Here is a 27,107-nt window from a genome sequence, read left to right as displayed (position 1 = left end):
TGCGAGATATGTGCACTTCTCGAGAATCCTGCCTGTACAGAGTAATAGTCTTTCGAGCACAAGAGCGGTGGTATGACTGGGAAGGAATCATCTGTACGCGTAACACACAGGTGGTACCGTATCACCGCTTCCCCTGTAGTGGAACGCATTGAACTTTGAGCTCCAGACAAAAGCGGTGAAATTCCTAGCAAATCACCGGCTCGTCTTGTCACCAAATTTTGCTCGCAGATTACAGGCCAGATCTAATAAGTCTACTAAAGTGCTGGAAATAGAGTATGTCCACCAAGTATACACCGTGTGCAACAAACGATTCATGATGGAATATCCGGGGCGAACCCTTCCATTACCCGTACGATGGGTACGCACCATACACCTTCGTAGACTATGATGAGATTGTTCCAACGCTACCGATCGCACATCTTTTAAAGTCGCTAATTACTATTTCTCCCAGTTTCATCAACAACGATCCTCACAAACCGTTACGTTGGGTCAGGGGGCGTACACTTGGCAGCCCTAACTACTACTTCTATACCTGAAGAGAGAGTGTGGCCAGATTGCCATGCGTCCGCCTTGCCGGATAGTGGACACCCCTTCAGAAAACGCTGATATTACTAATTTGAGGAGTTGCACACCAAGACGGATGCTTCAGACCATGGCATTTCCGGCTTAAGTCGCCAACGCCAGTGCCGGGGGAGGTGGGAGGCTCAACGCCAGCGGCCCGACCGATCGGGAGCGGCGCCCCGACTTGGCCACTTTGGACGATACGAAAGAAATGGCTTCGACACTAAATAATGCTCAGCCCAGCGTCGCCGGCTTTATCGTCAAATCAGAAGTCTTTGGATACGCAATGTTTGTAGCAGGCAAGGTCTGCTGAGTCGTTAGCAATAATACACTTTCATATTGATTCGTGGGACTGCATTGTCTCATCTATGAGCGAACGATCGTGGATGGCTGGACAGTTATCGGCTATACAGGCTGCGACATCAGCGTCAGCATTAGCATAAGATCCCACGTAGGATCCTACGCGGGGCACTTCAATCTCCAGACTCCTGGTAATTTAGCACTGGAGGCCAATTCCCAAAAGCACTGCTAGGGCAAATGACTCTCTCCCACCAGCCATCGCTCAAACGCTATGAACTGTGCTCCCGTACGCCTGGCCCCCGACGCTTTGTTCGGTATATGCAGATGCTTGCGCACCGTACGTACCCTTATTCCTGGGGCGCTGCAGCCCTTTCTTTTCTTGAATTGTCTTGCAGCCTGCACGTCGAGGTTCGCAATGGTGAATCGCAGACCCTGCAGGCGTGGTGAAGAACAAAAAATGCATACGAGTCACCAGACACGGACAAGCGGTCAACGGAATCCCGGAAGGCTGGTTTTTAGTGACGGGTGGAAGGTGGAAAGCCGTCCGATACAGCACACCCAATCACGACTTCTACCCACCCCTCAAACCAGTCCAACTATCATACATACTGTACTATGTAGGCTTATGGAAGGGGCATGGATGCTTTCTCACCACACTATTCCATCATCAAAAGCATTCTAAAGTACCCTTGACCGTGTCGCATCCCAATGATACCCGGGCTAATCTCAGTCCTAACGAGTGGGCCATGGCGGCCTAATCTCATTTCGTAACCAGCTGTCTTTCTATCTATCTCTCCAGATTAATAATAAAAAAATGCTTCTGGAAATCCAATGCGTTCGGCCGACCTATGGCTGTGCCCCAGGACTTCCTGACCTAGCAAGCGAAGCTCGCCAGGACGCCGCAGGGTATACGGCGCGAATGCCAGTTCGAGGGGAATAGCTAAACTGGGAGACGCAGCGACGCGAGACCTGGATACAGACATGGACATGGGCGTGCTGCTTCGAGATGGCATCAAAGAAAAGCATGTCAGCGGGTCGTGTCGTGGGCATCGATCGCGTCGACAAGTCGAGTGCACAAAGCCGACGTCAGGGGCAGGTCAGGTTAGCATTGCTCATGTGGCCTCGACAAACTTGATGGATGGTCGGTCCCCCACGCCTATAGGATTCTTACTTTCCAACGCCATCGCAAGCATTCTGATCTATGTGATTGGCCTTGTCTCGGAACCCCCTCCTCCGCTTGCACACCCACGTGCTGAGTCCTGTGTATCGGGACCCGGCAGAACGGTACCCCTCGCCCGTTTGGGGTAAAGCGGTGCTGGCGCGTGCCGTTCCACCCCCTTCCCCCCGCCTCTTGTTGGCTCTCTCTCGACTCCATCTTTTCTCCATGAGGTATCTGATCATCCAATTCGGCCGCGGAATCACACTTGCCCATGAATTTAAAAAAACAACCGAGCTTCCTCGCGATCGAAAGACCATGGCAACAGCAGAAGTAAAAGTATACGCTCGAAGCGGCAGGTAAAAGAGAGATTGACGTGTAATCGCTAACATATCATCCCATTGCCTTGCGCGTCCAAAACGCTTTGTTCTCCTTCGTATCACTATAGCCTAGCAAAGCATAGCAAAGACCTTGGACGTCATGTACTTCGAAGTACCTTCACGCTTGCCCTTCCTCAGCAATCGCTTGCAACGCTGAGCATCGGTGCTAACGCTCACCTCATCGTGAGACATTCTGAGTCTTGTTTCTTATCGTCACCAACTCTGCTGCGTCGGCGTCCGACCTGCCACGAAACCCTAGCGATATTGTCTCGCTGAGGGTGGTAGATGAGCTTATGGCAGCCCTCGTCCAAGCTGGAGGACATGGTTATTATAGTGTATGGTCAGCATCATCCATGCCGTCGGGTCTCCAACGTCTACAGTCAGCCACCATCACCACCACTATTACCACAGCCCACACAGCCCGCGCCGAGCTGACGCGGGACTCTTCTGGCACTGACACCGAGATTAACCCTTATTGCAAAGTGTCCGGGGCCCCACGCTTACAATGCCATCACGCTCTTCAGCCAGAATACGCTCGTGTTCCACGGCACCTCTGGTGGCTAAGGTCATCTGAAATTCTCGTGCTCCGTGCTACCTTGGCACGGCATCGAAATGGATCAGAGAGCTATGCGGTACAAAGTTGGAGGCAACGTCGCCGCAGCAGCAGCAGCAACAGCATTATTTTACCAGGAACCGGGCTCAGTGAAAAAAGGGTCAGTGTTGCTGACATCGCTCGGATAGACCGAGTAACACGCAATAGAGTCAGTCGCGTGATCTAGGTGTTGAATTTGTGTTGTGTTATAGTAATGAACTCGACTCGACTTGGCCGCGCACATACACAGACTTACCCACCTGCCTCCAGACATTGCTGCAATAACAGTATACACACGCACACATCCTCTGTGGTCGGTCGTAGTATCACAGACGTGCAGAGGCAAAGACTTAATACGTCCGCCTCTATCACATACTGTATAATTACATAGCAGTCTAGAATGTCCATTTCCGGCCTTCTCCGTTGTCCGACATCCTGCCCTTTACCCCCCCTGGGCGGGCCGTTATCATTTTATCATTTAGCCAGCCGTAATCAACGTTTATCATGAAAGCGAAGCGCCCCAACTTTCTTTGCCCAGCCGCCCGCTTCGATCGTTTGGCAACGTTGAACGGAAGCGGACGGCCGGTCGGCCGGCAATCGTGTCGTCGCCCTTCAGGCCCCCCCAAAAAAAACCAAGCCAAAAGGCGGTTTCAAAAAAGCAAAAAAGGCCAATATATTTGTGCAAAAACAACCCTCCCAGAACACGTTTCCGATCGACGCCATTTTCTTAAGGGAGGGGGCCAGTCGGTCCAACATCATCTAGGTGTTCGTGGGATATCTCTCGTCAGCCCCCATGCCGTTGCCATGGGAGGGAAGGGAAGGGAAGGGAAGGGAAGGACTCGGAGCGAGAGATGGCGGTTCGTCTCGCATGCTTGTATCGCTAACTAATTAGCAAGCAGCCTCAGCCTCAGCCTCTTCAGCCTCCGCCTCCCCTTTCCCGATTCTTGCGTCCACGTGCCCCCCAGAATTCGGCTAGTAAGGTAAGGTATGGCAAGGCGGGCAGGCGCAGCAATGGATGCATGAATGGATGCATGGGCAATACACCACCTACACTCGCAACGTCGGCATCAAAGCTAATTAATTATTACCAAAGAACAAAAATAGCAGTTTTTTCAGTTCGTCACTGTCAGTTGGTCAGTCCATGCTCCTCTTCCAGATCAACCATTATATCGAAACAAAAATCGCAATAGACATGTAGTGCGCACTCATTATTAGCTTGAAGAAGCCCGACCCTCGTCGCACCCTTCCTCTCATATGTCTTGTCCGAGACCTGTTGTTTCCTCTTCACACGCACTGCAAAGTGCAAGTCGTAGCGGCGCAAAGTACGCGCCTGATCTTTTTTGCATTCAAGCTGGAATGATGCATTGATGCTAGACTGACGGACTGACGGACGGACTGATACGATTACGACAGCGCAGCGCAGCGCGAGGCAAGGCAAACAAAACACACACACACATATATATATACTGAGTTGCAAGCATGAGCCTGCCAAAACCTAAATATAATCACTCGTCATCTGAACATGATGGCCTGCACTCTAATTAACCCTTCCCTCCTATCCCGTCCCTCCCTCCCTCCCTCTCCATCCCGTTGGCCCGAAATGTCGCGTTTTGCCCTTGTCTTGTCTTTGTCTTGTCATCGTCTTGTCATGTTTGCAGCTGCACCCCGTCTCTCACGCCCCTTGCTTGCTCTGGAGGCTGGGTCCAGCATATTGACATTGATACGACGTCCGTCAAGGGGGGGATCCTTTCGAATACCTGGTATGGGATGCGAAGTAGCAGCACACACCCATCACACCCATGAATGATTCACTGCTATACCCCAGACACAGACACGGGCCTGTGAACTAAGATCCCCACATAGGTTCAGCCGTATGATAGCGTTAGAGCTCTGTGTTTTCTGCCTTACTTTTCCCCTATGCTCCCTTGTCGTGTTGGCTTGTCTTGTGTTGTCTTGGATGACGGTATAGGAAGCTGGTTCCGGAGTGAGTGGTTGGTTAGTAGCTAGAGACGGAAATAGCTTTGTGGTTGTTGCATACCTACTTTCCTACCTATCTACCTACCTACCCGGTTTTCATCCGTGAGAGATGTTGTAGATGCGTGTGTCCTAGGAGTTCTGAGATGTATGTATGTGGATATGGATATATATATATATATATATGACGCGTGCATGGGGGACTGTACGAGGGTGCTCTTTTGGTAGGTGAGAGAAGGCGCAGTAGTAGTAGTAGTAGTTAGTAGTAGTAGTAGTAGTATCGTATTCGCTCGACAGCCAACTACGAGAATACTGTCTATTTCTTCATGTATCAAAAGATGATAATACGTTCTCTGTCCTCGGAAACCCAGGTTGATTTCTTAGTGGTGTAGCATGGTAGTACAGTGAATAGTATAATATGTTTTCTTCGCTGACATTCAAGATTATTTCTGTCTGTCTGTCTGTCTGTCTGTTTGTCTGTCTGTCTGTCTGTCTGTCTATCTCTCTTACAGTGAAGTATTGTCCGCTGCTCAGCACGTATGATCCTCTCGACTGCGTAGAGCTAGATCGTCATTATCTACCAATCTCCCATTCAAGGAAAGCATGAGACATGTTCTAAGGCAGTCATCTTACACGTTCACACAACAAACGCAGAGGACGCAATGCCAAACGTCTAGCCTGACTACATGCCTCTCATCCCCCGTCAGATTCTAAGAACTCAAGATACCAATAGCTTGGTTATTCGAGCCTTGAGCTGCAAGAAATAAAGAACATCGCGCCAAATAGTTGTGTAGCACCGAAAAATCGATATCAGGATGAGAAGTGAGCAGTTTGTACTCCTTCTTTCATTGTGTTGCACCGCTTAGAAGTTAAATAGGGGTATATAAGATGGTAACAACAGTCCAGACCAGTCACTTGAGCCTATAGACTGTCCGAATTGGTAATCAGAAATGAACATCACATCAAACCGCAACTGGAGAGCACGAACGTGTACATCATTGCCTTACCATCGTTACTTATTCGGCTCCTATGTGTCTCTCTGATACGTACAAAAACTTATATAATCCGTCTCCTATCAATTATCATTTCCCACATACCATCCTCCTATCCTTCAATGCAGTATATCCCGTCTACAACAGCACAACCAACTATGACGCTTTTTGGCCGGAGTATAGGTAGTACCTTTTCCCTCGTATCTGTCGTGTCGCTTTCTTGTACATCCTCCAGACTGATTCGTAAGTAAGTTGACTGTTTTCCTTCGGACGCGCACCTCCTCCCGGTGGATCGGGAACTAGCTCTTCTTTGTACGGCTTTTGGTGGATTGGGGGTATGGGAGTGGGATTAGAGATTGGATGAAATGTCAGGTAGGTAGGAGTGCTCATCTTCCGTCGGGTTATAGGAGATGGTGGAATGTATATATATATATATATATAGGGTGTGGAGCAGAAGGGGGAGCAGAGATGCACTGTGAGAGAGAGGACTGGAGTAAATTAGTGCGTGGAAGCGGCTGTTGGACTGATAGATGTGAAGTAGTTGTGCAGATTTGAATATCGAAGAAGTTACATAGAATGAATAGCAGAATACGTGACGAACACGTGCTGGAATTTGGGTTTCGTCGCGCTCGAGCACTGTGCGACGGATGCTTGCGTCATGATTACTTACATTCATGTTCAACTGACCAGTCCTAGATGCGGAAGCAGTTTTAAAGTAACTCTATACTTGGTGTATTAAACAAACAATAACGTGACTACACTACAGGACATAAACAACAATGATATCAACGCAGGCACATCGTAACTCCCCAGGCTATATCAGATGCATTACCTTCATGCCTCCATCAGGGATAAGATTCAAACCCACATCCCCTAGGCGATGGCCCCTTTTTACATATGTAACGAAAAGTTCCAGCATTGACCGAGTCGTGGGGAGCGATCTGCCCGCGTGCCTGATGACCACATCGACAGATATTCCCCTGATCTTGACCGGCGTCTCTTTCAGACCACCCCATCCATTTCATGCAATCCGGATTGCTGCACTTGAAGTGGAACCTGCCCGCATTTCCATTGGCATTGGACTGGGTTGGTCTTCTGATTGTCTTGCGCTCACACCAGAGACAAAGCGGGCTTCCACTATTGATGCTACCGGTTGCTGGGGGAGATCTACTAGCTGAGGTAGAGCTGTTATGTAAACCTGGATATGTGACCGGTGATGGACTGTCTTTGACGCCTGGAGACGGGTAGGAAGGAGAAGGCGAGCTTTGGTTCGAGGGAAAACTATTCACAAGAGGCTGACTTGAAGGCGTCGACATGGTCCTTAGTTCTGCAGCGTTGCTCTGTGCTGATGGTGGTGGTCCTCGAGAAGGCGTGTTGTACCCTGAAAATGCAGAAACGCTACCAGCCGAAAAGACGCTTCCGTCAGTCGTTCGATACGCTTCGTGGGCCCATACGACGTTCATTTCGGGCGTCGAGGGCGGCATCTTACTGGACGCCGCCACTTTGACGCTTTGAGATGGTTGATAGAAGCTGGACTTTGAGCTTTGGTTTGTCGATTGGGTTGAGAACACGTCCAAGTTCTGCGAGGAGACTGCGTGTAACTCAGGAATCTGATCACGACTTTCAGTTCCACAGATGTCTGTTAGCATTGCTGCAAGCTGCGCTGTAAGATCATCGTCGACGTCGCGTGGAGATGGGAAGGCTTTGTATAATGCAGAGTTGACGAACGCGACCTTTGTTCCAGATTGGCCGCTGCCATTTCCTTGGTATGCCACGACCAGTTGGTTAAGAATAGACTAAGATATATTAGACATGTCTTTAAAGTCCAAGTAGACACGGTTCTGCGTACCTCTGGGTTCACAGTCACTGGACTAAGTCTCTGTTGCTGCATAGTCTGCAGCAGGAGATTCATCAGAACCGCTTTAGCAGCCCATAGATGAGGGTCTGTCGCGACTGGTCAGCTTCGTCTCGTGAAGTTCATGAATGTATCATGCCTTGTCTCAAGAGGTTCGACTCAAGCAAGTCATCGTCAAGGTGCTTCTCTTCTAAATGGTCAGACTCATGTCAACCGAATCAGTTTTGCCAGCTGACTTTGTACGCTGAGCCCAGTCAAACAACTTGATATGATATCGACATCCACATCTTTCGAAGGCTCGCTCGGTGTGGACTTGCGGGAGAACGGATTCTTTAGACCAGCCGGCATGCTGATGGTGAAGACGCCAAAGCAGACACAGTAAAAGAAATGAAGATTGATCATAAAGCACCTGAAAATTGTTATTGGTCGCAGAGGAGAGCGAAAGCGATAGAGACCAGAGACGCACACTCTTTATCAATGTTTCAATGCTCAACACACCGTGGCTCAGATGTCCAGCCCCGTTCTATACGATCGTCTCCTTCATGCGAACGAGTTGAGGGGCAGCTGTCTCTTCACTTGTAAGTCGGGCGTCACACACGGCATCTTGATAGGGTCCAATATCGGTGGCTTGCAGCAGCGTCTCGCTAACAACGAAGTATGGTTGGCGGATCCTGCTGCGTCTCCTACACCAACTGAGGATAATGAGTGATCCTCTGTCAAGTATCTTCGCAAAGTCATGGTGCTAGCAAAACACAACAGCCTCACCTCGCTGCGCCATCAGGGCCACTTCGATGTTCATTTGAGGTGTCATTTTCGTCTCTGTAGGCCGCTGGACCGCGCTACCAGACCATAGATGTGTTTGCATACAAGGCTGGCCGTACTCGATATCGCACTTACATGGTGTTGAGCTCAAAGAACATCGATGCTGACGCTTTCAATGACGACCACATGTGTGACTAGATAGGCCTGCAAGTAGGAAATAGCACGTGGATACGCTATCTCTTGTGGTCATATAGATACAAGAAGATGTTTCGATACCTCCAATCTGATTATTGCGCATCATACACCCTTCCCACGGTGTATCGGCTATCCACCACTTCTGGGGAACATCAATTCGGAGCCCGTGACAGCCTCGGCCTCAGGCGCCAATCATTTTTGACGGCAAACGTCTGCGAGCGGGTCCGCCCCACACGTCAGAGCGTAGGACTGTCAGGCCGAGATTCAAACTCAAACCCCGACTTTCACCACCAGAATAATCCCATTCTCACTTGTGCGCGGCATCAATCATCACGAACCTCACTTGCTTAAAAACGCTTGCCGCCAGTCCAGAATGACTCCTTTCATCTTGTCACTTTCATCTCTTACCAAAGAATTCCATCAATCTTCATCTATAGACTGAAGCCTCCATCAATACCCGTTGCCGACCCATCATGTCGCGTGCCTTGAGTCGTGTGGACCTGATCCGCACGTCTATCCATGTATTCAAAGCGACACCCATCTCTTCACTACTGTCGCGCGCTTCCGTACCAGCGATTCAAACACGTCTGTCCTCACACTCGCCCCTTGGTGCTACCACGACCAGAAAGAAAGTCACCCTCAACACCATCAGTTCCCTATACCATAAGAACGAGCCCATAACAATGATTACGGCGCATGACTTCCCGAGTGCTCACGTCGCGGATCATGCTGGCATGGATGTGGTATTGGTCGGCGACAGCCTTGCCATGGTGGCTTTGGGTATGGAGGACACCAGTGAGATAATCATGGAAGAGATGCTGTTGCACTGCCGCTCGGTCTCTCGGGCGGCAAAGTCGGCCTTCATAGTGAGTTCCGGTCTGGTTTGATATCTCAGAGTCCACCTGACGTACCTATTCAGGTCGGTGATCTCCCTTTGGGAAGCTATGAGATCGATCCACAACAGGCCCTCGAATCTGCGATACGTATGGTCAAGGTTGGACGAGTCCAGGCCGTGAAGCTCGAAGGTGGTGCTGAAATGGCATCAACCATAAAACGTATCACGACCGCTGGAATTCCTGTCCTTGGTCATGTCGGCCTTACACCACAGCGCCAGAATTCTCTAGGAGGGTTCCGTGTTCAAGGCAAGTCTGTCATTAGCGCCATGAAGGTGCTCGAAGATGCCTTGGCCGTGCAAGAGGCCGGTGCATTCGGTGTAGTGCTGGAAGCTGTGCCACAGGAAGTTGCCGCACTGATCACAAAGAAATTGAGGATACCGACGATTGGTATCGGTGCAGGTAACGGTTGCTCCGGGCAAGTGTTGGTTCAAGTCGATATGTCCGGTTACTTTCCTCCAGGTCGTAAGATTCCCAAGTTTGTGAAGCAATACGGAGACGTGTGGGGTGAAAGCATGAAAGCCATCACTGCATACCGGGATGAGGTCAAGTCCAGGGCGTATCCTGCGCCTGAGCACACCTATCCCATCCCCAAAGAGACGCTGGAGGAGTTCGAGCAACTTATCGCCTCTTTGGAAGCCGCGCCACCAGACACTAGCGCATAGACGACTTCCTCTGGCCTTTTATGATCTCATTATTTTGCTTCGTGTCAAATATACCCCCAATCATTCTTGTCATCGGAGGTTCTCGAACTCCGCCATATTCTGCATCACATAGTCAATCAAATATGTCACACCATATATTCATCGCGGGCCTCACCTATCATGACCAACGTGCCTTCTCATTCCTCTCATTGCCTCATCCGAATGCAGGCGTGACACTGTACCAGACGATCAATTCACCATCTGTACGGAAGCACCTCCACAAGTTTCCCACCCCTTCATCCAACCCGGGCGCGAACACCTGCTTGACATAGCAAAACACGCTCTCCGAATCCTTAACACCCAATTTTTTTCTCAGACTACGAACCACAAAATCGAATCTGTGCGAGCTCTTGACTTTGAAAGCGTTTTGCCGTAATACGGGTGCGGAAGGGAGTGCTTTGAACCGCACAGTCACTGTCGACCATATCGATGTATTAGTTTCCGTGGTTCTGTAGAGACAGTGTAAGGGAGTGAAAGAGAGAAGGTAGTCCCAGGTCACCGACGTACCCTTTTCAACATCCAGATCTCCTGCCTTCTCTAGTGCTGCATGCGCGTCTTTGGGGAGTGTCGTGAGGACTACTGATGCGGCCATCGTCATGGGAAGGTCGCCTGCATCCGCGTCCGCGTCGACGGCTTCGTCGTCTAGCATGTTTACTGGAGCTGGAGATGTGATTGAGGGTGGTAAAGCCATAGTGACCAATACAGCTGCCAGTTGCTTTGAATCATATGAGAGTTGTTCTTGTACGTATCGATGTATGACAGCTGCCGCTTAGTGGGAAAGTACTAAGTGGGGCAAAGCCAAACACTGCGCCACAGCGGAGAATAACATGGAGATATCAAATCGTCGTGCATGAATAATCCGAAACCCACGTTTGGTCAAAGAAAAAGGTCCTAACTCAATGGAACAGTACTGGATACGTACATGCATCGTGTCGAGACCTTGTCAGTACGAGCGAAGTCAAGATGGACCATGATCGTTACTTCAATCTTGGACTATTAGGAGCAATATTTAGTTCAAGTCATATCCGTGTTTATCCTATGTTCGCATTCAGCCATACTCCATGCTCCCGCCATGGACCCTCTCTCTAAAGCAACTATACTGTTTGCTGCTGGACGCCATGGACTGTAAATGTCTAGACGTAAGCTCATGCGGAGTCATGTCCTTGCATTCCTTAAAAAGGCCCAAGCCGCGCACCGAAGCCACGTAATAAATATAAGTCGTGAAATATACAAGAGTAATTCAAAGCTATGAAGAAAAGAAAGCACCAGAGCGCCTCAAATGCAAGCAATGCAGCGGTCGCGTATGGGTATGTGCAACCGGTTGGAAAACGCCAAAATGCTGGAGTGCTATGAAGCGGGAAGAATGTAAGCTACTGCGGCCAAATGTCATCTGCAACGGTATCGGGCGTCAAAGTACTTTTGATTCGGGTTTGACATTCGGTCCGTCCGAAAATCTTGTATCAGCGTTTCAACATTGGGCGAACGAGCTGTGACAAGAGGTCATCGAGTTCTCTCCAATTCTCTTTCACTCGACCAAACTTCTGGTGTTTCGATGTTGCGACATGAACCTCGAAGTCATCAAATTTCTCACGGCAATTCTCACAATAGCCGGGTTTTGGATCCCTGTCAGCAGACCGCTTGCGTTGCAGAGCAGCACGACGAGGAGCCTGCCCTCGGCCACACGCGCTTTCTTCCTCTATGATGCCAGCAAGGTTTTCTTGTGCTTTGCGTTTGGCAGCCCGTGAGGGTACAGCCCGATCGTCATTGATCGCAGCTCGCACGTCATTGGCATATGAACCCGCACTGTTTGCCGAGGGGGCACTTGTCCTTTCAAAGACTTTACGCTTCAATTGGTTGATCTCTTTGCTGCTTCCGGCTCGAGAGGCGCCAGGGACTGGAGCTGTCGAAGATATCGAGGAAATATAGTTAGACCTGATGGCTGAAGTTATGTTCGAAGGCTGCATCCCTGACGCAATGGGCTGGCCTCCTGCGAATGTTGGCAAGGGCCTTCGGTTCGCCTGTGCACTGGTGTACATTGGCGGCAAGTCATCAGTATTACTGCGCTTAGCAGGAATGACCTTGGGGGGCTCGAGGGGCTTATTAAGGCTGTCTTCTTCCATTGAATCGACAGTCATCTGACGAAGTGGTAGATTACTGTTGCGTTCTGTAAGAGCCCTCGCCCCGTCAACGTTGCCGAGAGCCATGCTCTTTGATACTCCTATGTTAGAGGTAGCACGCGTTCTAGGAGCAGTCGTCTCCGTTTTGGCTTGGACACGTTGCTGCAGTTGTTGTTTCCTGACGTGATTTGGGTCTTCTATGAATGGACACTTTCCCGGGCCTGTGTTGCGGAACTGTGGCCACTTCCCGTCTTCCTTCACTGTTGGTACGGCGTAATCTCGTACCATGACCGGCCTCGTCTGTCCGAGCATATCGTGCACATAAACGTAGCATCCTCGCAGTGGTACCATCTCTTGCGTAGCCACAGTCAAGTCACGGTCGGCCGGACCTTGGATCTTTTCCTTCTTCAGCAGCTGCGAAAGGTCAGCTTCGCGTGACACTACTCCACGAGAAGGCACAGCCGTAATGCGGGTTCCTCGCAGGTTGTGATTGCTAGGCCGCTCATTTTCATTACCGGCAAATAACGTCTCAAGCATGCGTTCGAGTTTCTCCAGAGCCCATATCTTCATGCCCATATCTCTCGCCCTCGATAAGATGTCACCCTGTCCACTCTGCTGGCGCCTAGTGTCAACATCTGTGGGCATGCTGTGCTCGGTTAGCTGACGTAGATCATTTCAATTGCGATTAACTTACGGTTGTCCCTGGGCGTTAGCCTTCTTGTGCAGTGCATCATCAAAAAGATTCTTGCGCGAACTATTTCCGGGCTTCAGCAACACCGGGTTTATGGTCTTGACAGACGCGTCTTGTCCTTGGCTCTCTTCGTTAGGAGTGACCCGTGCATCAGTTGTGCCTAAGTCCTTTGCCTTCGGTATATCGCGCGTTGTGATAACGTGAGTTACGGTTCTAGAGAAAAACTTTTCATCTCGCTGTGTAACATTCAGTCATGCTCTTGTTGGTGTGCCGCAGAGAGATGGAGGTTCACATACCGATCCCAGGCTCCGAACTTGTCTTACTGTATTACGGCGGACATCATCTTGAATACCTTCGAAGTAGAACACGAAAGTAGGGAATATCTTCCTGTAGTGCTCTCTCCACATGCGAACATCGTCCTGACTTTTCGTATTACGTTGAGCAACAGCTTTATCGCGTACGGCTTCAAACCTCCGCGTCAGAGGCGTAGTGCTCTGAGCGGACCGACGGGAAGCACCTCGACGAGAATCTGTCTCTTCGACTTCTATAATCTGTTTTTTTGCTGGGGGTGGTTGGCCATACGCAGCTTCTCTCACGTCTGCGGCAAATGCTCGTTGCCGTTTGCCTGCAGCGGCCGTGACAGCGCGGTATGGCGAGTTGGCAGCATTGGGGTTGTTGGCGAGAGGTACTCTTCGGTTCGTCATATTGGAGAGTACCGAGGGTGAAGGTGGTATAGAGACTGCTGCCATATGGATACGTGTCTATGGCGCGTAAAGCTCTTCTCTGAAGACCGGAGGGGCAGGTTCAGACAGCTTGCACGCGACTTGAGACACGTCCAATACACTTAGGAGAGGAAGTACGCCATGTTGGTGAACGGGGACAATTGTTGGCGGGGAGGAGGTCGAGAGCAATTAAGCTTGTCGGACGTATGTAGGAGAGGGAATAAATCGACCGTTGTGTGAAAGGTCTGCAAGTAGTGGAGTAGCAAAGTGTTTTGTGATTGTTGACAGGCGGCAGGTATTAACGTCCGAGCTCCCGGCGAAAGTCGCGATGTTGTTAGCCGCACCCGCCTCTCTGGCAACGCCATTGGCCGCAGCCCTTTCCTTTCGCAGTATGCTCACAACAAACAAAGATCCACTCTTTCACAAAACATCAACAACTATCATCAGGCATGATCTCAATCATAAAGCTAGTATTGTGCCACTGATGGAAATGGCAGCGTGTATGAATTCTTCTGGGCTGGAATGGCCAACACTGTCTTATCGGCCGGTTTTAGGCATTTAGCATGTAGCCTTCAGTCGGGAAATATCTGTTCCTGTCTCGATAGCTGCCGAAGAGATATTACGCTCAGCATAAGCATATCGGAATATGATTGAATCGTTTGGTAGTCTAATTAATGGCCTCGACGATGCCATGACTGACGTTCTCTGTACCTTGATAGCTCAACTTGTGCTTTGCTGCTAGAAGATATCTTTGTGTGCGCAGACTGTCTGCAATTGTATGTATTGCAAGTTAGTCTATGCAATCTACACATCTCAGCTGATCTACATAGCGAACGAAGTGGTCTTCTTCTTGACATAGTCATATTCCAGCCAGCATTTTCTATCCCATAGCAAGCTTTCGAAGCTGTGTCGCATCGCCATTAAACCTATCCGAGTCGCCTCCCCAGGAAGAGTGGTCATTATATTGCCAGATGGTCTGGTAGCCTATACAGATGTTAGGTTTATGGTTACAGTCCAAGTGGATCAGCTCACCCCAGCCTCCAGGAATCGTTCCTGGTGAGTTGTTCCAGCTCGCCAGATGCAATGGACTCGTGTTGCTAAAGGCCGTGGAGTCACCCGTGCAGGATTGCCACCAGCTGCGGTTAGTATATATTATGCAGTGACGACCCGTCTCACTGAGATAAGTTTCCACGAAGTCCTGTATCCAGGATACCATGGCTGAGGCAGACTTGCCAGCGCAGTCACCCTCAAGGTCGAGCATACCAGGAAGAGTCCGACCGTCGTTACTCCAGCCGCCCCCGTTCTTAGCAAAGAAAGAGGCTTGAACTGCACCGCTGCTTGAGCTAGGTCTGGCAAAATGATAACCGCCACGGATAAAGCCTGCTGTAGTCGCGCCATTGTAATGCGAGGAGAACTATACAGCTTGTTAGCTTGTTAGAATGATGATACAGACGCACAAGTACAAGATGTACTACAACAGACGGGGAGGTTGCTGCCATACTGCAGGGTCTTTGTATGTAGTGCCCTCCGTGGCCTTGATCAATACAAAACGAAGCCCGGCATTGTACGCTCCAGCGAAGTCGACTGAGCTTTGGTAGTGGGAGATGTCAAAGCCTTCTACGGTTGCACGCTTTTCGAAGCCAACTGGCGACGCCAAAGCCACCGATAGGGCGGACAAAAGTCCGAAAAGGGCCGTGGAGAACCTCATGTTGAGTGCTATATTTACGAATGATGTGAAGCTGAAAGTGGAGGATAGCACCTAGGTCCTTCAAAAATTAGGGGGTCTTATATGTCCAGAGAATACGAGAAGTTACATTTCCAATACCCGTTACTTGACCGTGTTGAGGACCATTGGGATGAGATCCGACATCATCGCCTTCTCGCTTGCCCTCGTTGTGTAATGTGAGCCAATGGTGCTATGAATAGTCTATTAGTGGGTGGGCACTCCAATATCCATTCAGCATGCGAGACACGTTTCGAAACCACAGGGAATCACTCTATCGACCTCAGCTATGCAAGTATGATTGACCTTCCTTATTGGGACTAACTCGAGATAGAACAGTTCATGATAGTCAAATCTAACCACATTGGCCACAACTACACGAGCTCGGTGGGGCGATGGAAAAAATCACCCTTACACTCAAGTTGTGTGGTGGCTGACGTAGCAGGCTTTTCGTTGTGTCATACATATTAGTGCCATAAGTAGCCTTGCCAACGGGTTCTGAGACGCCAAATACGAGAGACAATGGAGGGTAACGGTGGTAGCGAGGTTTCGCTATGCTATCTCTACAGGCAGGTATACCGTTGAATATTTGTAATATTGGTGCTACGTCTTCGAGTTATTACTGTACATCTATGCTATACAAGACATGAGTATGTGTAAATAGCATTCATTGTATGAAGACTGCTGCGAAATTCACCTTGCTCAAAAATTGCCACTGACGAGTGGGAGTGTGTCGATCACGTATACGATACGAGGAAGGATCAAGAACACGTAATATCACGAATTGAAGCAATTGGATAGGCTTTTATGATATCGTCATTGGATTTTCTGCCTAATAGAGCCACTCGGGCTCCGCATCTTCATCTTCTGGATCGTGAGAAAGTAGTGAGCCTTGGTCACTATCTGGAGGGCTGGAAACCGGCATATGCTCTTCCTTCGGGTTGGAACGGGGGAAAGTAGTAGACCCGCTGTCCTCGTATTCTTTGGCCTCAGGACTATGCAAGTCACTTCTTTCTGGTCCGAGTTCTTCAGTGTTATTTTCTCGGCAGAGGGTAACGTTCGGACCGAAGTGGAGGTATGATATGTCAAGAGCCCCAGACATCAATGTATCTTTCCCGGTTTGTGTCTGGTCTGTCAAAACTTGGTCGGCCATGGGGTTTCCAGTTTTCTCAGGTTGTAGCGCACTATTATCTTGTAAAGGCAAAGTCGAAGTCACGGAGGCGTCCGCAGCATGCTCGTCGGGTTTGCTGGGCTTCGGATCTGTGTACTGAGTATGCGATCGCAAGCTGTCATTTGTGCTATGCTCATGGGAACGCACAGGTTCTTCCATGCGACTGGTAAGGTGCATACGTGCCGGGCCGCTTTCTGACTCCTTGAGAATAGAGCCGCCATCATAGGTAACATTAACGTCAGGAAAGAATCCACCACTATCATGTTGGATCTCATCAGGTAAGAACCCGCCACCGATGTCTTCATCCTCATCGTTCAATACGTTGTCATTGGCAGCCTCCTCTTCGATATTGTCTTCGTGATTATCTATGAGTCTGGAGGAGGCTCGATGAGATGTAGGCAACGCCATCTCTTCATCTCCAGCCTCACCGGGAAAAAATCCACCACCCTCATATGCCTCCACATATCGAGCCTCTGTTGCATCATGTGCAGCCTGCTGCAGCTCTGTGACATCAATCTGAGCTTGCACATCAACATGTTCTTCGTCACTCGCATATGCTTTGACCCGTTCGACGATCTTCAAACCTAGATGGAAGCGACGCCACAGATATAGAGCATGAGAGACGCGCTTGGACATCTCTACCTTTTCTTGAGCATAGGCCAACCCATCGATCACGGTTTCCACGGCTTCACGATATTCAGCGGCAATTACACAACCTTGGATCACCGCTGTACCGACGCGCCCATGGAAAGAAAACCCCGTGACAGCATCAGCGTAATCGACGCCCACGATACGAGCAGCTTTACTTGCATCGGCATGCAGTATATGTATACCTCCTGGCGGTACCATTGTAGGGGTATAAATGTCCAGGTTGCCAAAAGTGTTCTTTGGTATTCGGCCTCGTACAACGGGTGGTGGAACGTATAATTTGGTCTGGTAGGCCGCATATAATCCAATCTCTGAAATTGGATTGTCATCAGAATCATTCTCGTCTCTGGCCATACCTCCTTTGGGCCGAGGAAGCGCGTGTTTAAGGGGTTGTTCTCCGGGTATAACCTCTCTTCCAAGACGATACCACTTGTCAGCACTGCGGACCACATGCACATTGGTCCTTCGAAATACACTCTCTATCTTTTTTGACAAGGCTGAGCCTACGTTAACTTTTCCAACTTCATTTTTTGGATAGAGGACCTCATTTCGTCTGAGATGTCTCTCCAGAACATAGACCGGGTGGTCCTTGAAGTCTTGTATGTTTTTAGGGAGGCCTTCTGCCGCCTCTTGTCGAGCTAACGCCGCATCCTCTAACTGGTCTCGGTCAAGGGGTTTCGACCTCTTGAATGGTTTCATAACCTGCCTAAGCCAGTCGATGCCACCATCGGTATTCTCCACGCGGGTCTTACGTGTCTTAGCGTTATAGGCTTTGGCATATCTCCTGGTCACATCTCGAGCTGTGCCATCTTCTTCGTAGGCAATGACATAAGTCATCACGTTGGAATGCGACTGGAGGGGAGGTTCGAGTCTCATTGGTTTATCCAACGTGAACGTTGCCAAAGGATCGACCGATATCCATCTTTGGTGTGCTGCGTCGAATGCTTCAACCCAGAAGACGGGATAGTGTGGTTTCACAAGGGGTTTCGACTTTGGTACTGAATTTATAAGCGGAATGTAATTGGTCCAAGTATAACTACTCACTCGCAGTGATTTTTGGGGCCTTCCCTTTGTCGATCGTAGTGGCGGCCTGGGTTGGGCGTCCTATCCTGCTGATTCTCTTAATAGGTGTTGATGTCGATAGTGACTTGTTAGGAGTAGGTTGTAGCTCCTGATCTTCCTGTGATGGTCTTTTAATATCCGTTGCAGTGTCGAGATAGACGGTCTCCTTGCCATTGAGTGGACTTGATGCTGCTGTCTGAGGCAGTCCTGCAGTTATCGGAAGACATTGCAGAGAGCAGACTAGCCGTGCTTCTACACCGATGGCGCGTAGAAGCGTGCAAAGGAGCTGTGCACCAATGTCTTGCGAGCCGTTGAGTCTGAGGGCCGCATCGCGGAAGAGCCCACGATCCATTGGTGGATCGCCACTCTGGGAAGAGATGACCTAGTCCCAATTAGTCCTGTCTTGTGGATAAAGCAGTATGTGACGGACAGGCTGGGTATCTTGCCCTGATGTGTACCAACGGGGTCGGTACATCCCTTGCGCATTGATACGAAATGTAGAATTCCAGAAGATTTTCAAGGTATTCAAGCCCTCGCGGAAAGACTGCGACATACGCATTTGGGGCCATTCTGGATCAGGGAGTAACAAAGTTACGATCTTGGGAGGTATAAGGGCCTTTAGCACAGCCTAGATTTGCGTCAGTGTATACAGGGGTATGGGGCTGAGCAGTACGTACCTGGGCCTCGCAATCGTTACACCATGAGTTTCTCAGATAAGCATGGTAGATGAGACACGATACGTGCATCTTATGGATATCGAGCCTCAAGCTACGTTCCGCTGCGGTGATACCTTTGCGTTTAGGTCTCCTTCGTTCAAGTGCATTCTGTTCAGCACCCAGAACAATAGATATGTCAACAACATTTGGCTCTTCATTTTGAGCTCCTTCATCTGACTGTGCTTGTGGGTGTAGGTCAACATCTTCCCATTCCATATCACTGTCATTTGAGTCACTGTAGTCGTCGAGCACTGTCTGCAACCGCCTTCCATCTACATGGAGATCAGAATTGTCTTTGATATGCGTAGCAGGAGACATGAGATCATCTAGCTGTTGCGATTTGAGCAGAGTAGGGGTCGCGAAGTTCGAGGCTTTCTTTTTCGTAAAGCGGCGCTTCTTCAATGGCCTATCGCTTTCCAGCGACGCCTGTGAAGTCGAAGACATGGACGCTTCCTCAAGAAGTCCTTGATACACATCTGGGACGTCTTCATTTCTCGGTCTTTTTAGGTGTCGAGCGATACTACGTGCTCTTTTCGCATTGCCTTTCATAGGTCTGCCAGGTGCCATCTATGCGGCCGAACGCAGCGCGCCGATGAGGTATCCAAGACTAGTTGTCCGCATCAAGCGTAGCTTTTAGGTGGGCACGGTGCCGCATTATCAGCGCATCCCACAGTAGTTATAGACTCGTCGGGGGTCTGCTGGAGGTGAGGACATCAAGTCTCGAACAGCGCGACGTGCTGATGGACCGGGTGGACGAGAAGAACCCTGCACGGGCCGCTGAAAGTAGAAAGGTGAATGAACGCGGGTAATAGAATGACCATGACGTTTTCGGTCTATGTTGCACACTATCACGTGTCTAGGTAGGTCGGTCCGATATTATGTTGCCTAAGGCACTAATTAACACCAGAGACTCAACGTCAACTCTCGGACTCGAGATAATTAACATCTATCGGATGATAATCCCAATCAGGCGCAGCCCCTCATCAATCATGTGCCAGGGTCGGACCCCTTACAGTGATACAGCCGCCTCTCTCCCCATAGCTGTTGTTTGATAGAAAAAGGGTTGGTGACGATGCGTTCTTGGAGTTCGACACCGGCACTCTGAGGTCGAGTCGAACACCTGGGTGCCACCAAGACTCACAAAAGCACTGCACTGGCTCTAAGCTTCGTCTAGTGATTCGCCCAGAGTAATTGGTGTGATTGTGGAAATAGGGCAGGTCATGATACAAATTCATGCTCCCATACAAGTGTCGTCTGCGTAACCGTCGGGATTCCAAATGGTTTGCTGTGCTTCATGTCGCCGAAAGCCTACTACCTCTCCGACAGTGTGACCACCCGTCCACCCTGCGAAATTCTTTCTTGCCGATAGCGTGTGCATGAACATGATAAGATGGCAAGTATCAGCGCGGATAATATCTTAGTACGGGGATACCTGGGTCAACTATGGGGAGGCGCGGACCATGAGACTGCCTAGGTAGGTCACACAACAAGAGCTAGGAAGATGAATAGGTGATCCAAGTGCTATGCTGGTGCCCGGTAGTGGCAGTTGGAGGCTACTACATGTTTACTCTGAAGTCCGCTTCGGATGAAAGTACTCCTTACTCGCTGCAAGACCTACTGACGCTCTATGTACGCAAGCGGTATTAACGCGTTCGAACAATATCCTTCAACATTGCTTTTGAAAATCACTCATACGCTGTATCCTTATAACGACCCACGCCGACTTCTCGTACCACGTAAACAGATTGAGAATCCTCCATCTCTGCTAAATCATAACCAGGTTACCTCAAAATGCGCAGTCTCGGCCTTTGGTATCGACGCAATGAGCGTCCGTGCAAGCGAAAACCTCCTCATATACACAATGATCAGCAAGATGTGCACTCGCATCATTCCAGCCACGGTTCGAAGAAAAGCTGTTGCAGCGATAAGCAAAGCTCGATGTTTCTAGAAGACATACTCGATTCTGGACCTGTCGGGGTCGACACAGAAAGAGGATCTGGTGCTTTCGAGAAGGTTGTGCTTAGCGTCCAGGGCATGACTTGCAGTGGATGCGAAAAGAAACTCATCAAAGCCTTTCGAAGGATACCTACGATTCGCAATGAGAAGACAAGTCAGGTCTTGGCAAGAGCCGAGTACGAAATTGATATATCTGTAATCTCGATCGATGAGTCTATATCCCAATTGAAGCGGGTCACGAGTTACAGTTTTGAGCAGTTGGCCGACGACATTGGGCAAGCCTTGGAGATCTTGTCTGGACATCCCGACGCGCTCATGAAAGTCGGACAGTGTCCAGGAGTGCAGCTCGTGGATCGACCCGACAATAATAATCCACAACTGCTGCGAATTTACTATAACGCTGCTGAGGTCGGCGCAAGGGACCTCTTAGAGCACCGCCTGGCGGATATAAAGCCTAGGCTAGCTCCTCCTCAAGCTCACCCCTCTCTAATAGCAGGAAAGAAACAAGTTCGCCGAGATGGCGGGCTGTTCTTCATTTCGGCTTTCCTCACCCTACCAGTGCTTGTATTCTCATGGGCGCCAATACCTCATAAAGGCTCTGTTGTGTATCAGGTTGTCTCACTGGTTGCAGCAAGCTTGATACAAGTTGGTGTGGCTTTCGAATTCTATCCAAGCGCCTTCAAATCCCTATTCCGGTCAAGGGTCATCGAGATGGATCTCTTGATAGTGTTGAGCACCACGGCAGCTTATGCTTTCTCGGTGACTGCTTTCGCTTTCATGGTCTCAGGGAATGCATTGGAGACTGGAACGTTCTTCGAAACAAGTACCCTTTTAGCTACGCTCATCTTACTCGGACGTTTCATCAGTGAGCTTGCACGGCAGAAAGCAACCGAGTCCATATCAATAAGATCACTCCAGACTCAGACTGCCATTTTGATTGACAATGGAAACCGCAACGTCATCCGAGTTGTTGACGCAAGACTACTCCAATTCGGTGATACGTTTCGGGTTATGCCACATTCTAGTGTCGTGACAGATGGTATTGTCGTATACGGCGGTTCCGAAGTCAATGAGTCTATGGTAACAGGGGAGCCAATACCAGTGGCGAAGGCAAAAGACTCCCACGTCCTTGCCGGTTCGATGAATGGAACGGGCAACCTTGATGTGAAGCTGGTAAATCTACCAGGACAGAACACAATCAGTGCAATAGCAGACATGGTAGATGCAGCCGAGCTTACAAAGCCCAGATCCCAAGCTATTGCAGATACTGTCGCGGGATACTTCGTTCCAGTAATAGTTGCGATCACGTTGATTGTCTTTGTCACCTGGGTTCTAGTCGGTATCCTTATCCAGCACATATCTCACAAGAGCGCTGCCGTCAATGCGCTGACCTATGCGATCGCTACATTGATCATTTCTTGTCCCTGTGCGATTGGGCTTGCAGTGCCCATGGTTGTCGTTATTGCAGGTGGCGTGGCTGCAAAGTATGGAGTGGTATTTAAGTCGCCGCAGACGATCGAAATCGCGCGTAAGACTACGGATGTTGTTTTCGACAAGACTGGCACGTTGACTCAAGGACGAATGAGCGTTGTTCGGCAGTTCTACCTTGGCTTTGAGAAGTCCATGACAGAGGGCTTCCTGCTGGGAATGACCCAGGACGCGAAGCATCCTGTCTCGATTGCGATCGCGGAAGCTCTCGCAGCAAGCGGCGTCAAGCCCAACAGACTGGACTCCATCGATGTCATACCTGGGTGTGGCATTGAAGGTCGTGTCCAGGACTCTCAGATACGTGCCGGTAACGCACGCTGGCTTCATGTTGAAACCAACACTCACGTCCAAGCCATGCTCCGTGAAGGATTGACAACCTTCTGCGTCGAATATGATCAATATCTGGTCGCAATCTTCGGTCTGAGGGATACTATTCGTCCTGAAGCTCCCAGAGTGGTCCGAGAGCTGAAAGAGCGAGGTATTATGGTTCATATTCTTAGCGGAGATGACGATATTGCTGTTCGACATACAGCGACTGTTCTAAATATCGATAGTGAAAATGTTGTGGCAGGCGCAGGGCCTGCCGATAAGCAGGCTTATGTGCGTTCGCTCACGGAGAAAAAGCCTGGGTCAACGGTGATTTTCTGTGGTGATGGCACAAACGACGCAGTTGCTTTGGCACAAGCTACTCTGGGTATACATATTAACTCTGGATCAGCCACTGAAGTTGCTAAGTCCGCAGCGGATGTGGTGCTTGTGCGCCCTGATCTCCAAGGCGTAATCACTGCTATAGACATTTCTCGCAGTGCGTTCCGTCGCATTCTCTTCAATTTTGGGTGGTCGGCGGTATATAACGTGTTTGCTATTCTTCTGGCTGCGGGAGCATTTGTTGCAGCTTTTGACAAGGCAAGGATAAGACCAGAGTTTGCCGGTTTAGGAGAGATTGCGAGTGTTCTCCCAGTGATAGTGATCGCGTTCACGATGAAGTACTTCAACTACGGAAGATGACTTTATATCTGGGTTGAACGCCTCACCACCTAGTTTGTTCAGCGCAGAGTGTTACTTAGCTCATGTCGTCCGCGTCATTCAATCCTAAGAACCATCATGTGAAAATCAATGTACAAAGTCGAACATAAGTAGCTTATATGAATGGGTGCTGGACTATACTATACGAGCCAGAGAAGTGATGTCACAGCTGGCGGTGCGTTGGGGCCGCCTAGGCCGGCCTGGTCCAACCGCCAATGCGTGGCCCAAACACACAACGCGTCTTCAATCATCAATCACGCCAATTGTCGATAGCAGTTTGGCCTACATGGCAAAGGATACAATCCGTTTCCCAAGCATATTGCTCTTATGATCTCATAGATTGAGAAAATGCTGTGTTCGTCCGAAGTCTTTTGTTCAAGAGCTCTCCGCTTGACGACAAGTTGACCAAACACGCCATGTCAGAAGCAGGGCTTCAATCTTCCAAACGTCGTCGACTTAATTCTTCATCTACGGTATACCAATCTGGCACCGTAAAGAGACAACGACGCTTCCGTCCGAAACGAAGGAGCATACGCAGGGTTATTCCAGAAACGCCGGAGAAGAAGAGACAGAAGACCTTGACACAGGCGCAATGGCTCGAGAATGGACGTGAAGTGCAATCTGAAGAAGAAGAAGGGGAAGAAGAAGAAGGGGACGAAGAAAAGGAGGGAGAAGGAACATTGCTGTTCGGTGATACTGATGGTCCCACGCCGGCTGTTGGCCCAACCGTGTACGACGGACAAAGGGCAGGCAATAATCGAGGACCAAGACGAAGACGAGTTAGACTTATAGCCACCCCATCTGACGATGACGATTTCAGTGCACACGGCGACACCTCCCGTAATGCTATGGAAAGAAGGCATACCTCTAGGAGTCAAAGCACCCTGACTCAACTGGAAGACTTTCTGACTGAGGATACTGTCCTTTCAGCCCGTTCAGTGACCCCAGCAGGCTCTGCCGCCACACGGAGGAAGAAGAAAGATAGTTTACAACGGCATAAGCAGCGCACGTTGACGCAGATGCTAGAAGTCCCTGCATCGGACGATGAGGAAATGGCTATGAATGACGCTGAGGACCAGGATGAATGGGCCGTACAGGGCACTGGCACCGATGTTGAGCTGGGTACTCAGGACGATACACACAGCGTCGCCTCTGATGCCATACCTATGGCTTCCGACTGGAGTCCGGCCTCAAAAGATGCTCTTCGAGTACCAGATGATATTAGACATGCCCGAAGGCGAGCTTTACTGGCTACCCAAATCACTCAGAATCAAGATAACATTAATCCCAATATTGTGTCACCCGAAAAACGACGATCTATGCACTCCACCGGCCATGTACTTGCTACTCCGCAGAAATCTAAACGACGAGAAATTCCGTCTTCGCAGTCACCAGCATCTTCTGCGATCACAACGCTAGGAACAGATCGATTCTACGACTCGCCGGTCAATGCACGGGTACGAGAAATCGTTCAGGAAACTCCTTCAAAGAGCAGAAGAACTCAAAGAGTGCTCTTCGCGGACTCTGCGTCAGGCTCTTCTAGTGGCAGTACTCAGATCAAAGATGAGCCTCTGAGCTCAGCCAATATCACAGTCTCTTCCCCTGCGCCGCAAAGTCTGCAGATGGTTGATGCGGTTCCCAAGGCTAACCAACGAACAAGTACCAGTACGCAAGTCAACAAGCGCACCATGTTCCGAAATGTCATTCCACCGTCACAAGACGAAGAACTTGTAGATGAGTCGCAAGGCCATAACTTGGTCACGATGGATGAGGATTCTGAAGCAGACCTGGGCTCCAATAGTAATGCAATTGTAGGATCGGAAGACGGAGACAGGCTCTCAAAGCTAGCACAAACGCAAGGGTCACAGAATGGAAGTTCCAGGGCCAATCCGGTCTGTGTTTCAACTGCGTGTTCGAAACCAACGTATGGATTACAGGTGCAAGATATTTCTGCTGCTTGTCACCACGAGTCAGAACTTCACTCCATTGACCTAGATTCTCCTGCCTGCCCATGGCATGGTCCAGATCCTTTACCGCGGCTTCCCATCGCGGAGAAAAAGGGTATGCCCGTTTCGGAAAACAGAAGTGTTCAGGAGCAATCCCAAGGTAGCGGAAGCTCGCAGGCAGAAGCGCAATTGCACGAAGAGATGAAGACTTACAGTCAACGGAAAGCAGGCAGACATCTCAAACAGCGCGCGATGAGATACCCATCACAAGCCACGACTATCGACATCACTCAAGCAACGCAGTCTCTTGTCACTACAACTGTGACATGCAACTCTTCCCAACAAGTCCCGCCTCTAAGCACTGCAGCAAACAGTGGAGAGTCTCTTGCACGTCCGCCCGATCTGATCATACCTTCATCTCCGATTCAAATACTCCCACCTCCACTATCATCCCCTCCGATCGAGCTAGTTGAGGACTCACAATTCGGAGTTGACAAGGGTCGACGTTGTTCCATGGCACCAGCCAGTCTGGGTCTCTGGAGCTTACCTGCCCCTCCGCCGTTGGACAGTGATGAAGAAGAGGAAGGTTAGGGGTATGGAAGTTTGTAGACAAAGCACGAGAGTGACACGAAAATGAGATAAACGATGAATTTCTATCGAACATCTGACAGACTATGTATGTACGAGCTTTGTATGCAATAGACGTCGTAGGAGCTCGCAGTTCTACGTTCGCGGATTCGCACCTAGTTCTAAATAGCTATTAGCGCGCGACAGTACTGAGCTAAGAGGTATGAACATCAGGCGGAAGTCATTTTCAGTGTGTCAAAAGCACAATTCTAATCAAGGTAGATCAGAAGGGGTTGAAACAATTTATAGAAAGAGGCTATTCATCATTGCAGGAAGACAAGAATGAAAGAGATTGAAGAACACGTACATTACTTGTGCCAAGGATGAACGCTGCTAAGTGTCTCGTGCTCAAGATGGAAAAATAAAAGACATTATAAAGAGCCGCGAGCATCGGAGCTATGCTCCAGACCTGCTTCTGATAGGGGTGCGACGGTGCGAGCGAGAAACGTTGAGGTGAAGAAGTGAAGAGGTGAAGCGTGGGAAAATTTATGTGTTGTGTGGCCTCGCCCGGACGCAGACTAAAATCATTTTGGAAAAGCGTGCCGGGTTGGTCGGACTTTACACTGCCGACGACAGGTGTTGAAGCCATTTACATCCAGAGCCACGTTCACTCCTCTGTTCTGAAGAATTTGGATAGGAATACTCGAGCAGTGCTCCTCATGTATGTAGGAATAGGGGTATCAACTACAGCTGCGATCAATATATCAACAATGGTTCGCAATGTCCCACACGTGTATAGAAGTGTCTTCAATCCTTGTCTTCCACCCTTGACAGGAAGAAAGCAATAGGAAGGTTAGTACTGAAGTCTCGCACACTTCAAACTATTCGATATATCTCTCGGTCGAAATCA

The 27,107-nt window shown here is 49.6% G+C and overlaps 11 protein-coding genes across 11 annotated transcripts; 4 read left to right on the top strand and 7 right to left on the bottom strand.

Annotated features, from left to right (window-relative positions):
• Positions 1–1,512: 1,512 nt before the first annotated feature.
• EJ05DRAFT_279566 (uncharacterized protein) lies at positions 1,513–1,915 on the bottom strand. Its single transcript, XM_033740431.1, has one exon. The coding sequence runs from the start codon at positions 1,872–1,874 to the stop codon at positions 1,662–1,664; it is 213 nt and encodes a 70-aa protein (XP_033602771.1). The 5' UTR covers positions 1,875–1,915; the 3' UTR covers positions 1,513–1,661.
• A 635-nt stretch (positions 1,916–2,550) lies between these two features.
• Positions 2,551–3,335, top strand: EJ05DRAFT_279538 (uncharacterized protein). The gene has a single exon (XM_033740430.1). It carries the CDS (start codon positions 2,691–2,693, stop codon positions 3,174–3,176), a length of 486 nt encoding a protein of 161 aa, XP_033602770.1. The 5' UTR covers positions 2,551–2,690; the 3' UTR covers positions 3,177–3,335.
• Positions 3,336–6,745: 3,410 nt separating this feature from the next.
• EJ05DRAFT_474210 (uncharacterized protein) lies at positions 6,746–8,399 on the bottom strand. The gene is made up of 5 exons (XM_033743557.1): positions 8,277–8,399; positions 8,047–8,219; positions 7,950–8,000; positions 7,805–7,899; positions 6,746–7,751 (listed from the first exon to the last, which is right to left on the bottom strand). Exons 2-5 carry the CDS (start codon positions 8,156–8,158, stop codon positions 6,801–6,803), a joined length of 1,209 nt encoding a protein of 402 aa, XP_033602769.1. The 5' UTR covers positions 8,159–8,219; positions 8,277–8,399; the 3' UTR covers positions 6,746–6,800.
• A 653-nt stretch (positions 8,400–9,052) lies between these two features.
• On the top strand, positions 9,053–10,460 carry EJ05DRAFT_474209 (uncharacterized protein). The gene is made up of 2 exons (XM_033743556.1): positions 9,053–9,633; positions 9,687–10,460. The coding sequence occupies exons 1-2, from the start codon at positions 9,241–9,243 to the stop codon at positions 10,323–10,325; spliced, it is 1,032 nt and encodes a 343-aa protein (XP_033602768.1). The 5' UTR covers positions 9,053–9,240; the 3' UTR covers positions 10,326–10,460.
• On the bottom strand, positions 10,422–11,155 carry EJ05DRAFT_279504 (APG12-domain-containing protein). Its single transcript, XM_033740429.1, has 2 exons — positions 10,872–11,155; positions 10,422–10,778 (listed from the first exon to the last, which is right to left on the bottom strand). The coding sequence occupies exons 1-2, from the start codon at positions 11,053–11,055 to the stop codon at positions 10,519–10,521; spliced, it is 444 nt and encodes a 147-aa protein (XP_033602767.1). The 5' UTR covers positions 11,056–11,155; the 3' UTR covers positions 10,422–10,518.
• A 483-nt stretch (positions 11,156–11,638) lies between these two features.
• Positions 11,639–13,824, bottom strand: EJ05DRAFT_279488 (uncharacterized protein). The gene is made up of 4 exons (XM_033740428.1): positions 13,755–13,824; positions 13,469–13,701; positions 13,176–13,408; positions 11,639–13,127 (listed from the first exon to the last, which is right to left on the bottom strand). The coding sequence occupies exons 2-4, from the start codon at positions 13,577–13,579 to the stop codon at positions 11,825–11,827; spliced, it is 1,647 nt and encodes a 548-aa protein (XP_033602766.1). The 5' UTR covers positions 13,580–13,701; positions 13,755–13,824; the 3' UTR covers positions 11,639–11,824.
• An 838-nt stretch (positions 13,825–14,662) lies between these two features.
• EJ05DRAFT_474206 (putative N,O-diacetyl muramidase) lies at positions 14,663–15,741 on the bottom strand. Its single transcript, XM_033743555.1, has 3 exons — positions 15,396–15,741; positions 14,927–15,308; positions 14,663–14,878 (listed from the first exon to the last, which is right to left on the bottom strand). The coding sequence occupies exons 1-3, from the start codon at positions 15,600–15,602 to the stop codon at positions 14,775–14,777; spliced, it is 693 nt and encodes a 230-aa protein (XP_033602765.1). The 5' UTR covers positions 15,603–15,741; the 3' UTR covers positions 14,663–14,774.
• A 459-nt stretch (positions 15,742–16,200) lies between these two features.
• On the bottom strand, positions 16,201–19,986 carry EJ05DRAFT_474205 (Rad4-domain-containing protein). Its single transcript, XM_033743554.1, has 4 exons — positions 19,176–19,986; positions 18,929–19,126; positions 18,481–18,880; positions 16,201–18,434 (listed from the first exon to the last, which is right to left on the bottom strand). The coding sequence occupies exons 1-4, from the start codon at positions 19,779–19,781 to the stop codon at positions 16,450–16,452; spliced, it is 3,189 nt and encodes a 1,062-aa protein (XP_033602764.1). The 5' UTR covers positions 19,782–19,986; the 3' UTR covers positions 16,201–16,449.
• Positions 19,987–21,152: 1,166 nt separating this feature from the next.
• Positions 21,153–23,666, top strand: EJ05DRAFT_436080 (putative P-type cation-transporting ATPase; the record flags this gene model as incomplete). The annotated part of the gene is made up of 1 exon (XM_033741726.1): positions 21,153–23,666. The coding sequence occupies one exon, from the start codon at positions 21,153–21,155 to the stop codon at positions 23,664–23,666; it is 2,514 nt and encodes an 837-aa protein (XP_033602763.1).
• Positions 23,667–23,842: 176 nt separating this feature from the next.
• Positions 23,843–26,367, top strand: EJ05DRAFT_279397 (uncharacterized protein). The gene has a single exon (XM_033740426.1). The coding sequence runs from the start codon at positions 24,101–24,103 to the stop codon at positions 26,219–26,221; it is 2,121 nt and encodes a 706-aa protein (XP_033602762.1). The 5' UTR covers positions 23,843–24,100; the 3' UTR covers positions 26,222–26,367.
• EJ05DRAFT_279398 (uncharacterized protein) lies at positions 26,368–26,975 on the bottom strand. The gene has a single exon (XM_033740427.1). It carries the CDS (start codon positions 26,844–26,846, stop codon positions 26,514–26,516), a length of 333 nt encoding a protein of 110 aa, XP_033602761.1. The 5' UTR covers positions 26,847–26,975; the 3' UTR covers positions 26,368–26,513.
• Positions 26,976–27,107: the final 132 nt, after the last annotated feature.

The sequence above is a fragment of the Pseudovirgaria hyperparasitica genome, assembly GCF_010093815.1.
Source record: "Pseudovirgaria hyperparasitica strain CBS 121739 unplaced genomic scaffold EJ05scaffold_4, whole genome shotgun sequence".
In the NCBI taxonomy this organism is placed as follows: domain Eukaryota; kingdom Fungi; phylum Ascomycota; class Dothideomycetes; order Acrospermales; family Acrospermaceae; genus Pseudovirgaria; species Pseudovirgaria hyperparasitica.
Note: the sequence above shows the minus strand (reverse complement) of the source record. Positions and strands in the feature narration are given on the sequence as shown.

Excerpts from the sequence above, each read along its gene's own strand:
- EJ05DRAFT_279397 (XM_033740426.1), top strand. The coding sequence starts at position 24,101 with ATGTCAGAAGCAGGGCTTCAATCTTCCAAACGTCGTCGACTTAATTCT.
- EJ05DRAFT_474206 (XM_033743555.1), bottom strand. The coding sequence starts at position 15,602 with ATGAGGTTCTCCACGGCCCTTTTCGGACTTTTGTCCGCCCTATCGGTG. Across the intron at positions 15,309-15,395 it reads CTACATACAAAGACCCTGCA|TTCTCCTCGCATTACAATGG; the intron begins GTATGGCAGCAA and ends CAAGCTGTATAG. Across the intron at positions 14,879-14,926 it reads AACGATTCCTGGAGGCTGGG|GCTACCAGACCATCTGGCAA; the intron begins GTGAGCTGATCC and ends ACATCTGTATAG.
- EJ05DRAFT_279566 (XM_033740431.1), bottom strand. The coding sequence starts at position 1,874 with ATGCCATCTCGAAGCAGCACGCCCATGTCCATGTCTGTATCCAGGTCT.
- EJ05DRAFT_279398 (XM_033740427.1), bottom strand. The coding sequence starts at position 26,846 with ATGGCTTCAACACCTGTCGTCGGCAGTGTAAAGTCCGACCAACCCGGC.
- EJ05DRAFT_474205 (XM_033743554.1), bottom strand. The coding sequence starts at position 19,781 with ATGGCACCTGGCAGACCTATGAAAGGCAATGCGAAAAGAGCACGTAGT. Across the intron at positions 18,881-18,928 it reads CAGGGCAAGATACCCAGCCT|GTCATCTCTTCCCAGAGTGG; the intron begins GTCCGTCACATA and ends AATTGGGACTAG. Across the intron at positions 18,435-18,480 it reads GGCCCCAAAAATCACTGCGA|TACCAAAGTCGAAACCCCTT; the intron begins GTGAGTAGTTAT and ends TTATAAATTCAG.
- EJ05DRAFT_279504 (XM_033740429.1), bottom strand. The coding sequence starts at position 11,055 with ATGGCTTTACCACCCTCAATCACATCTCCAGCTCCAGTAAACATGCTA. Across the intron at positions 10,779-10,871 it reads AGATCTGGATGTTGAAAAGG|TGACTGTGCGGTTCAAAGCA; the intron begins GTACGTCGGTGA and ends TATGGTCGACAG.
- EJ05DRAFT_279538 (XM_033740430.1), top strand. The coding sequence starts at position 2,691 with ATGGCAGCCCTCGTCCAAGCTGGAGGACATGGTTATTATAGTGTATGG.
- EJ05DRAFT_474210 (XM_033743557.1), bottom strand. The coding sequence starts at position 8,158 with ATGCCGGCTGGTCTAAAGAATCCGTTCTCCCGCAAGTCCACACCGAGC. Across the intron at positions 8,001-8,046 it reads GACTGGGCTCAGCGTACAAA|AAGAGAAGCACCTTGACGAT; the intron begins GTCAGCTGGCAA and ends CTGACCATTTAG. Across the intron at positions 7,752-7,804 it reads CAGTGACTGTGAACCCAGAG|TCTATTCTTAACCAACTGGT; the intron begins GTACGCAGAACC and ends AATATATCTTAG.
- EJ05DRAFT_474209 (XM_033743556.1), top strand. The coding sequence starts at position 9,241 with ATGTCGCGTGCCTTGAGTCGTGTGGACCTGATCCGCACGTCTATCCAT. Across the intron at positions 9,634-9,686 it reads CGGCAAAGTCGGCCTTCATA|GTCGGTGATCTCCCTTTGGG; the intron begins GTGAGTTCCGGT and ends GTACCTATTCAG.
- EJ05DRAFT_279488 (XM_033740428.1), bottom strand. The coding sequence starts at position 13,579 with ATGTGGAGAGAGCACTACAGGAAGATATTCCCTACTTTCGTGTTCTAC. Across the intron at positions 13,409-13,468 it reads AAGTTCGGAGCCTGGGATCG|CGAGATGAAAAGTTTTTCTC; the intron begins GTATGTGAACCT and ends AATGTTACACAG. Across the intron at positions 13,128-13,175 it reads GCTAACGCCCAGGGACAACC|CATGCCCACAGATGTTGACA; the intron begins GTAAGTTAATCG and ends AACCGAGCACAG.